Source organism: Magallana gigas, chromosome 4, assembly GCF_963853765.1.
Source record: "Magallana gigas chromosome 4, xbMagGiga1.1, whole genome shotgun sequence".
Classification (NCBI taxonomy): domain Eukaryota; kingdom Metazoa; phylum Mollusca; class Bivalvia; order Ostreida; family Ostreidae; genus Magallana; species Magallana gigas.
This window is the reverse complement of record NC_088856.1, coordinates 17,388,465-17,400,034: the sequence shown is the minus strand read 5'-3', so window position 1 is coordinate 17,400,034 and position 11,570 is coordinate 17,388,465. Positions and strand designations below refer to the sequence as shown.

The window sequence follows — 11,570 nt, the reverse complement described above, 5'->3', positions numbered from 1 at the left end:
ACATTATCTAATAAAATTGTTTCTTGAGCGGGAAAAAAGATTTGCCATTGACATTGCCTTTAGCATATGGTACAAATGAATTTCTTTTGTTGAAAGTGTTTAATATTTAAAGCACAAAAAATCGAGCATTGCAATCCTGTATAAACGAAATGATGTTACTCGTGTTCCTTGCTTTCAACCGGAAAAACATTTTTACGACACTAAGCTACGACACATTAATTAATATGGTGCTCTGCTATAAACTATTCATATAGTATCAGTCTATCATAAAAACAGGAAGACTACATACATGTACAGTACCGTAAACGCGGACGCGCACCCCCGTGGTCCAAATTGCAACGCGGCCGGTTAAGACAGGTGTCTCAGGTAAAACCGCGTACCCCCGCGGTATGTTTGTCGGACAGAAATGCGAGTTATCTCCCTTGACAAAAAAAATTTGACAGCTACAAATATCATATCATTAATGGAACTATTTAAAACAACAGACGATATATATTTTCAAATTGTTTGAAAAATTCATAGCATGTGTTTAAAATCATTAATCGATGCTATATCATTTAGTAACTTGACGATATATTTTTACAAACTATTAAAATTGACGTACATGTAGCCTATTCAAAACTTGATAAATAATTGAACTTTGCTAGTTGGATTTACGGTAATATCTTTTTTTTCTTCAATCTTATTAAATTGTGAAGAAGTATTGAAACTTTTTTGTTTTATCAATGCAAACTGCATACCGTGTAAATCAGTTTATTGAAATGCTTTTGCCGATCTATGTTCGTACGATCTACGTGTAGTTTTAACAAACTTTCAGTCAGTTTGCAATCGTATTATAGAAAACAGAAAGTACACATTTTCATGTATTACATTGATTATACTTATATTTTGTATAAGTATTGTAAGTTTTTAATCTACTTCTTCATGGGCAACGTTTACTGTGCAAGTGATATAATACACGGTCTAAGTATATATTTAATTTTTTTTTGGTATTTTGAATTTAAGTCGCAATTATTTTTTGCGTATAGTGATTAGCAAACCTAGGGTAGAAGACGGCATGCCCTGGGGGTGGGGGTGGTTCACACCTGTTCAAGACAATTAAGAAAACCTCTATAAATTGCGAACTAACTCGTCTGACCGTACACCACCACCAGTTTTCTATCTAATGAAAGGGGTTTCTTGATTAATTTAGTATCGTTATGAGAGAGAGAGAGAGAGAGAGAGAGAGAGAGAGAGAGAGAGAGAGAGAGAGAGAGAGAGAGAGAGAGAGAGAGTCTATCATGAACAAAAAAAAACAACAAAACATTGGGTTGCTGAGAATTCAGTTAGATTTACAAAAGGGTGTCCAGGCAGCGCAGTGGACAATGTACTCGCTTGTCACCGCTGCGACTCGAGTTCGATCCCCGTGATCGACAGTAGTTGTGTGTGACAGAGTATGGTGGTCGCCCGCTTGGACAGGTGGTTTTCTCCAGGCACTCCATTTTCCTCTTAAATCAATGACGCCCTCGCGCTAATATTCGTGACAACGAGAAATAATAATAAATTAATATAAGTTGTAGAACTTGTTTATCAATCGTTTTAAAATAAATAAAGTTCAGTTTTATATTCCAGTTTTTCAAAAGATATTGATAGACACGACTTTGAGAGAAATCTATCCTCTCTTAAACACTAATGACGTCAACAATTTAAGCAAATTACATGTAGACGATATCTAAATACAAACACGTCTAAATTTAATTTTAGACTTCTCTCACAAAGTCACAAAACATTTTAGACATTAAAAATAAATCATGATCATTGTTTCATTAAAATTTTAAAGTCAGAGAATTCTAAACCATCTATAACAATTTCTGTGATAACTTAAACTCTTTATAAAAATCATGATCTTCGTTTGTGAAACTCATAAAATACCAAATCGATATGCTGTATTTTTCTGACAATGCCTGACAGGAATAAGTTATTATGAATAAATCAGTTAGGTGGAACTACACAAAGTTATGCAACACTGACTGTATTGCTTATATTTTGCATGGGGCAGAATTAATTAAAACATCTACAGGCAATGTATAAGAGATCAAATTATTAATACTATTAGTTACTACTTTATATACTTGCTATTACTAAATGCAAATTCAAATTATCGCGCCAAGTGAACTACTTGATGACGTCACACAACGGCAGCCTACATATCGTGCACTAAAGTGTAGAAGCCATGATATTTATTGTGAGGATTTACATATATCATTACTGAAATTACTGTAAGTACATTTTCATGCTGAATAACAATAGGTTCTTTTATCCATAATATAAAGAGTTTTCAGGAAATATTGCCGACTTATAGGCTAGTTCATTAAATAAGAGAGAAGCATATGACATGATAAAAATAGAGATTAAAAAAAAAAACATGTCACCAACACAGAGTAAAGTTGTAAACAATGACAAACAGTGACACTGATCAATGATCAAGATTCATGGCAAAATGTTGAAATAGTAAAATCCATCCCCTTATATAACATCTCTTCAATGGCAATTAAAATATTGAGCAAACGTGCACAACCAGTAGGCTACTGTAGAACAAACTACTTTTTATAGACACGTTGATAACTGAATTGAGTTTTCAAGAACTATATAAAATAATAATGAGGATTTTCCTTTTAAAAATTGTAGGTGTGTGTGTAGGTATAAAGCGTGTGTGTGTGTGTGTGTGTGTGTTTGTGTGTGTGTGTGTGTGTGTAGAGGGGGGGGGGGGGTGACGTAGTACCTAAATTTCTATATTTATTTAATTTTTAGTAAGTTTTTGGCTAATAGAAAAAAGAAAGGGCAACTCCTTCAAAAATTTGATCTTACATTAAATTACGTTAAAAATTGTGCTGTGTGTGTATGAGAGGGGGGGGGGTCAATTTTACTTAAAATAATATAAATATAAGAAAATGTATGCTGCATGCGAGAAAATTTGGAAACCACCCCCCCCCCCCAACTCCGATGGTAAATGTTTAGAACTGCCCTTTGAGTTTAGCATCAAGACTGTCAGACAAAATTCGGGTACGCGGCTTCCTCCCACATCAACGACACCATCAAGCTTACATCCATGTAAACGGGGGATATTCACTATAGTATGTATGTAAGTTGTACTGGCGTGCCAGTAGAGCTTACAATAGTAATAGTCAATCGTTTTCAAATTAATAAAGTTCAGTTTTTCATGCATTCTAGAGCTTTGGGTGATGCAGCTTAGCATGTCTAATCGTGCTAAAAACCACAACTACTTGAAATCAACGAATAGGATTAATAGACTGTGCTTTACATGATCATATACGATAAACGTTTAATTAATGAAAACTCTTCAACTACACATTAAAATTATAAATTGTTTATATTTTGAAAAGTATCATCTTTTATTCTTATGATATAAATCTCGTATAACCAGCAAATAATATTTAGTGGCGTCGAGTGCAAAATGCAAAATGCATGTGTCGGGGGGTAGACATCAGAAATTTTAACAAGCAGAAAAGGGGGTATGATTACGGTTATGTCTAACTTTGCAAAAAAAAAAAGAAGAGAAAGCACACCCTCGCCCACCCTGCGCCCCAGTCCCGACGATATTTACATTTATTTTAAATTTTAAAAAAAGCGTTTGTTCTCAGATCTTTGCCAAAAAACGGGAAAAAAGAGTTATCTCCCGCGTCATTGTTCTACATCTATTCAGAACCCCTTTTATTCAAGCGTAGACTGAAGTGGTTCCAGTGTAGGGTAAGAGTGTTCCGAATGTAAGCCTCTATGACGCATCCATGGTGGCGTCATAATCAGCCAATTTATAAACACTGCACACAATGGTAAGTATTTTATACTTTTCCTTGTTTTCGAAGCATATTGTTAAATTAGACTCGGTTTACATAAAGCACTACTCATTAACAACCAGTGAAATAAAAGACGGTTTACATTGTCATTAATGTCAAAATGATTTTTTAATAAAGAGAAAAATATCCTGTTCATATGAAAAAAAAAACCAACAACAATTAACTGATAGTATTAAGGTGTTTTTCAACATTTTTTATAAAATTGTTTGATGGCAAATGTAGGTAACAGCGCTGAATATAATGATGTTATCTAGTGTTTGGGGTAAATTTACCTCCCCCCCCCAAGAACTGTTGTAAAGGTGTGGTCTTGTGTTGGGGAAAGTCCTTTACCCCCCCCCCCCCCCCACACACACACACAAACACACACACAAAATTGCAACACAGTCATTTTCTGTTTAGATTTAAGACTTTGAGTCGAGATTGTAAAGATGTTTTCTAGTGTTGGGATAAATTTACCCCCACAGAACTGCAAAACAATCATGATCTGTATAGTTTATAAGGTTTCGACTTTGTAAAGGTGCCGTCTTGTGTCGGAGTAAATTTACCCCTACGAATAATTATTGCAACACAGTCTTATAAGTATGTACTATTTAAACAATAAAATGCTTTCTTTGGTGATTCATTCGGGATATGAAGGTAGCGACATTGCAGGAAAAATACATAACCCGCGTTAGCATTTTATTGTTTATATTAACATCTATCTTTAACTAATTAATAAACTCATTATGAAAAGTTGGTAAAATTCACTAAATTACTGTTAATGTACATAAGTACAATGTAAGTTAGCTAAAAGAAACAGCCAAATATTCTCCTGTGAGAATTTGAGTCCGGCATCATCATGATTATTTCGTGCAGTCCGGGGTTTTACTAAGGTCGCTATAGGTTCAGACCAATCGATAAACAGGGCGTGTCAATTTCAGTCCTGTCACTTTCAGCCGCTGTAGATTTCGACCAATCGATAAATGGGGCGTGTAGATTTCAGTATGGCTCCATCTATAGAGTTAAGAATTAACTATAATAACTTTCCGTAAGAAACAGAGGAAATTATACTTGGTAGATGTAAATATATATATACGTATTGCAAGTTTTACTTGTATATTTTCTTAACACGTGCACCCTGTTCCAATTTGAAATTCATATACATTGAGATGCTTTGTTAGTTTTTGGGGGGTAAATTTCCACTCTGAGAGTTCCTTGATTTCTTGTAACGTGTGTGATGCAGTGAATAAAGCTTAACATATCTTAATTTGCTTAAATCTGTGCTTTATTTCGAGGTAAAATATTTTCTGTTTTATTTAGAACGCGTAATATATAAAAATTGATATTAATATATTGTTAATAATTACAAAAAATAATTAGGAAAAGTAATTTATTACGAAAGACTTTGGGCTTTTTTTGATTTGATCACGCCCGGAATTATCACCTCATTATACTAAGAGAATGATTCCTTATTCCTTAATGAAACCATTGTCATTTTTTACACGATTTAATGCAAGAAAAAATGGTTACGTCCTACCGAAAGTCGAAGCTCTCGTTTAAATTGTTCTAAAGTTGTATATCACACCTGTCGATACTGAAATTATGGATAAAAGATTATAATAACGTTTTAGAATTTTAAAATTAAACAATATATTAAAAATCTTCTTCTCAAAAACTAATCAGCCAGGAAAGCTGAAACTTGTGTGGAAGCATCCTCAGGTAGTGTAGATTTCCAAGTTGTGAAAATCATGCCCCCCGGTGGTAGGGTGGGGCCACAATGGGGGGTCGAAGTTTTACATAGGAATATATAGAGTAAATCTTTAAAAATCTTCTTCTCAGAAACTAATCAGCCAGGAAAGCTTAAAATTGTGTGGAAGCATCCTCAGGTAGTGTAGATTCTAAGTTGTGAAAATCATGACCCCGAGGGTAGTTTGGGACCACAATGGGGTCTCAAAGTTTTACATAGGAATATATAAAGGAAATCTTTAAAAATCTTCTTCTCAGAAACTAATCAGCCAGGAAAGCTGAAACTTGTGTGGAAGCATCCTCGGGTAGTGTAGATTCCAAGTTGTGAAAATCATGACACCTGGGGGTAGGGTGGGGCCACTTGGGGGGGGGGTTAAAGTTTTACATAGGAATATGTAGAGTTAATCGTAAAAAATCTTCTTCTCAGAAACTTATCAGCCAGATAATTCTTTATAATTGTTAAGACTTTGTCTCCAGGACAATTCTTTGGCCTCACAAGAAGGTTCAGAGTTTGATGTAGCTTTATATCCCATATATAAACAATTGTTAAGGGTCTTTTTGAGAACTGCAATACTCAACATGTGATATGACTATAAAATCATCCTGTTAGAAAAGGGACTAATGATTATAAACATAAGAATATCCAGGGGGGGAAAATGGATTTTATTTATACAGGATCTACATGTATTATTATACATTGTCCAGATTATTTGTATTATGACTCCATTAAGCTGATTTTATCATATATTGTTCCTCAGGTGAGCGATGTGGCCTATGGGCCTCTTGGTTTTTTTTTTTTTATATACATCGAAGGTGCGTTGTGGGCGAGTGGATAGCGCTATACAATGGCAATAGAGATAAAATTGCTTTAATGTCATAAATAGGGTGGGACGTCAAAATTAGAATCACAAACTATTGACTGTTCATTGTCTGAACTCTGGGCTATTGGATGTATTTAATGTAGCGAGTAATTATACAAAATGACATTGTAGTTTAAAATTTTTAAAAGCATACCAAAAAAGGCCAAATATTTATATTCAATTTTAAAAAATTTTTTAAGTCACAATGACGTAATTCGTTGTGTGACGCAATTAATTGTGTGACTTCATAATAGCTTTGTTTATAGAGCAACTACAGATATTCGGAAATGGTAAGAACGTTTTTCTTATGATCTGTTTTAATCTTATATATTGGGGTGTCATTTTCTAGTTAATGACATGTCTTGGCGAGTAAAGTCTTAATTCCAATTTCGTTAGTTGTGTGGAGAATGGGTGCGGAGGGGTGGGGGTTACCTTGTAATTCAACGGGAATTTTTGTCTGAGAATACATTTGTGATACAATTTGTGAAAACTGTTAAAGCAAGCCCGTGCAGAGCCTAATATGCATAAGCTGTTTCAAATCAAAAACCGTGGTTTAAAGGTGTGGGGGGGGGGGGGTGGTATTGCTCAAATTACATTTAAAAATATATATATATGGAAAACAAGGATATATTTTGTGAAATTCTTTTAGAGAAACAATATCATTACAGGCAAAGTTTAAATTTATTTGTGGAATATGCCATCACAGAATAAGTAAAGGAAATATATATAGGTGGATAATATTACATCAAGGGGTCTCGATGGTTCTCGCTATTTTAAGACTATATTGGTCTCCTTAAGAAGAAGAGGAAAAAAACCCAAAAAAACCAAAAAACCTCAAAAACAAACAAACAAACCAAATTTAAAAGAGAAGATATGTGACTTTTTCCTTATTAAATAATGGTTTATAGCTTAAAAAATCATGTCTATAAAATTTAAAGTAGATCTAATGGTTAGTTTTGCTGACCATACAGCCTCATTAACATTGCTATAATTTATGGCACAAACAATGTGGCACAAACCCATTAGCTCACACCATCAGTCTTGACATAAATCATTTGGAATTGTTACATTATCTACCATTATAAGAAGAACAGTTGTGTGCTTATGTGAACTTAATTTGCAATTGTTAGGATGAAAAAGTCAATAACAAAAGCAGAGAACCCGGCAACGGAGAAGCAGCGAGTAAGGAGGAAAACAAGAGGGAAGACAACGGAGTCAGAGGCGATGAGGAAATTGAAGATCATTGCAAGGTGGCAGTGATTGAGGAAGGTAAGAGGGCAGATGGCATCCTAATTGAAGCAATAAAGAGCAAAAGGACAAACATTTTCCCCATTTCAAACTTTACGGGTCATGTCTTCATAAACCAAATAATTCAAAATTTAAGTACATGTATAGTGGTTCTTTTGATCCTATATATTTCATATTAATATGCCATAGGAGATGATCATGAAGTCTCATCAGGAGATGAGAGTTACGTCACATGTGAAGAAACTCTAAGCGGTGATGAGAGCAAAACACGTAGGCTTTCATTAAAAAAAGTTTGGTCTTCAATTTGCATAAAATAATTTTAATAAAAACTTATTAACTATAATGTATTTTTAGCAAAAGACAATGAAATCACTTGGGAGGAAAGTGCTGGCTCCACAGCAAGTTATGAGCTTGGTGAAACAAGCAATAGAGGATGTGGAACCGGTGATGAAAAGGGGGGTGAGGACGGGACACAACCAAAGGAAATGCCCGGAAAGAGTATTCTGGTGGTAAAATTACAGACCGAAAAGAAGAATGAACAAAGCGCTATGCTCGAAGTACGACCTGAAAATATTGGTGTGGTCGCAAGAAAGAAGAGCGTAACCCTTAATGTCAGAGAGAAGGTAAGAATCGAACAGTCATTATGATGAAAAAAGTATAGTCATAAAATGTAGTTACTTCTTAGTGCTAAACTATTTAGCAAAAATTTTTATTGTGAGTCTAAACTAGTAAACATCTTATATTTTATTTGCTTTTAACTAATTCATGATATCCAACAAACCACACATGTATACCATTGTCATATGATATTTTGATACCGCAAAATATTGAATTCTGGTTCAAAATAGTATGCAAAATTTTGAACCCGGCTGCAAAACTTGAATCCCTGTAAAATATTGAGTCCGGACTTCAAAATATTATGACTGCGAAATACATTGTAATGAACTACACGTGATTTTAGTTAATTTTTTTTTTTGAAGGGGGAGGAGGCAAAATATTCAAATCAATTTTATTTCATAACAAATTAAGGGCCTTGGAAGGGCAACAGGAAGATTGTAAAATAAACACACATGGTACGCGAATAACCCATATACACAAGATGGAAAGAGTTGTATAAACATTAGCCATTTAGTATGATTCCCCCTATTTCTTATGGAGATTGCAGTTCATTGCTCTGTGTAGAATAATAAACATTTGCATACATGTACATGTATAAAATATAATAACAACCACTAAGTAAGATTCCCTCTACTGGAAGATTGTAAAATAAACACTCATGGTACGCAAAAAAGAAAATACCCATACACACACCTCTATTTCTTACGGAAATTGATTGTAGTATATTGCTCTGTATAGAAATTGACAGGTTTATCGATTCGTCGAAACCTTCAGCGAATGACGGTCTGTACGGGTTGCGCAGAGCGTAGTTGTACCTGTATATATAACTTCATTTTCCAGTTTTACTGTCAATATTTTTCTTTCACTTCAAATTTTTACACGCTCACCAAAAAGTGGGAAGGGGTGGGGGCAACTTCATATTAGTTCACAAAAGTGGGGCATGCCCCCCTCCCCCCCCCCCGCCCCCGCCTCACTATATATATATATATATATATATATATATATATATATATATATATATATATATATATATATATATATATATATAAATATATATATATATGTATACATATATACATGTACCAAAATATGACATTGCACCGATACTACACATATTTTTATACGGTTTAGTGAAAATCTTAAAATGGTTTTTTTGCTTAATTCAACTCTCCTTAAAACACATGTATACACTTGTCAAACTATGAAAAGGACTCAAAAAAAAAGAGCGAGATGATGTCCCCCCCAAAATCCTGCATGGAGGTCGAGTCTAAAAATAAAAAAGAAGAGCCAAAAACCGCCTTAATTGCTTTAATGTCATAAATAGGGTGGGACGTCAAAATTAGAATCACAAACTATTGACTGTTCATTGTCTGAACTCTGGGCTATTGGATGTATTTAATGTAGCGAGTAATTATACAAAATGACATTGTAGTTTAAAATTTTTAAAAGCATACCAAAAAAGGCCAAATATTTATATTCAATTTTAAAAAATTTTTTAAGTCACAATGACGTAATTCGTTGTGTGACGCAATTAATTGTGTGACTTCATAATAGCTTTGTTTATAGAGCAACTACAGATATTCGGAAATGGTAAGAACGTTTTTCTTATGATCTGTTTTAATCTTATATATTGGGGTGTCATTTTCTAGTTAATGACATGTCTTGGCGAGTAAAGTCTTAATTCCAATTTCGTTAGTTGTGTGGAGAATGGGTGCGGAGGGGTGGGGGTTACCTTGTAATTCAACGGGAATTTTTGTCTGAGAATACATTTGTGATACAATTTGTGAAAACTGTTAAAGCAAGCCCGTGCAGAGCCTAATATGCATAAGCTGTTTCAAATCAAAAACCGTGGTTTAAAGGTGTGGGGGGGGGGTGGTATTGCTCAAATTACATTTAAAAATATATATATATGGAAAACAAGGATATATTTTGTGAAATTCTTTTAGAGAAACAATATCATTACAGGCAAAGTTTAAATTTATTTGTGGAATATGCCATCACAGAATAAGTAAAGGAAATATATATAGGTGGATAATATTACATCAAGGGGTCTCGATGGTTCTCGCTATTTTAAGACTATATTGGTCTCCTTAAGAAGAAGAGGAAAAAAACCCAAAAAAACCAAAAAACCTCAAAAACAAACAAACAAACCAAATTTAAAAGAGAAGATATGTGACTTTTTCCTTATTAAATAATGGTTTATAGCTTAAAAAATCATGTCTATAAAATTTAAAGTAGATCTAATGGTTAGTTTTGCTGACCATACAGCCTCATTAACATTGCTATAATTTATGGCACAAACAATGTGGCACAAACCCATTAGCTCACACCATCAGTCTTGACATAAATCATTTGGAATTGTTACATTATCTACCATTATAAGAAGAACAGTTGTGTGCTTATGTGAACTTAATTTGCAATTGTTAGGATGAAAAAGTCAATAACAAAAGCAGAGAACCCGGCAACGGAGAAGCAGCGAGTAAGGAGGAAAACAAGAGGGAAGACAACGGAGTCAGAGGCGATGAGGAAATTGAAGATCATTGCAAGGTGGCAGTGATTGAGGAAGGTAAGAGGGCAGATGGCATCCTAATTGAAGCAATAAAGAGCAAAAGGACAAACATTTTCCCCATTTCAAACTTTACGGGTCATGTCTTCATAAACCAAATAATTCAAAATTTAAGTACATGTATAGTGGTTCTTTTGATCCTATATATTTCATATTAATATGCCATAGGAGATGATCATGAAGTCTCATCAGGAGATGAGAGTTACGTCACATGTGAAGAAACTCTAAGCGGTGATGAGAGCAAAACACGTAGGCTTTCATTAAAAAAAGTTTGGTCTTCAATTTGCATAAAATAATTTTAATAAAAACTTATTAACTATAATGTATTTTTAGCAAAAGACAATGAAATCACTTGGGAGGAAAGTGCTGGCTCCACAGCAAGTTATGAGCTTGGTGAAACAAGCAATAGAGGATGTGGAACCGGTGATGAAAAGGGGGGTGAGGACGGGACACAACCAAAGGAAATGCCCGGAAAGAGTATTCTGGTGGTAAAATTACAGACCGAAAAGAAGAATGAACAAAGCGCTATGCTCGAAGTACGACCTGAAAATATTGGTGTGGTCGCAAGAAAGAAGAGCGTAACCCTTAATGTCAGAGAGAAGGTAAGAATCGAACAGTCATTATGATGAAAAAAGTATAGTCATAAAATGTAGTTACTTCTTAGTGCTAAACTATTTAGCAAAAATTTTTATTGTGAGT

The 11,570-nt window shown here is 34.2% G+C and overlaps 1 protein-coding gene across 1 annotated transcript; it reads left to right on the top strand.

Moving 5' to 3' along the window:
* The first annotated feature begins 7,358 nt into the window (after positions 1 to 7,358).
* LOC117683096 (cilia- and flagella-associated protein 251-like) lies at positions 7,359 to 11,497 on the top strand. Its single transcript, XM_066083252.1, has 7 exons — positions 7,359 to 7,388; positions 7,570 to 7,708; positions 7,877 to 7,957; positions 8,042 to 8,310; positions 10,733 to 10,871; positions 11,040 to 11,120; positions 11,205 to 11,497. The coding sequence occupies exons 1-7, from the start codon at positions 7,359 to 7,361 to the stop codon at positions 11,495 to 11,497; spliced, it is 1,032 nt and encodes a 343-aa protein (XP_065939324.1).
* The last annotated feature ends 73 nt before the right edge of the window (positions 11,498 to 11,570 follow it).

Coding starts and splice junctions, on each gene's coding strand:
- LOC117683096 (XM_066083252.1), top strand. CDS start 7,359: ATGTCTATAAAATTTAAAGTAGATCTAATG. Junction 7,389..7,569: donor AATTTAAAGTAGATCTAATG/GTTAGTTTTGCT, acceptor TGCAATTGTTAG/GATGAAAAAGTCAATAACAA. Junction 7,709..7,876: donor GGTGGCAGTGATTGAGGAAG/GTAAGAGGGCAG, acceptor AATATGCCATAG/GAGATGATCATGAAGTCTCA.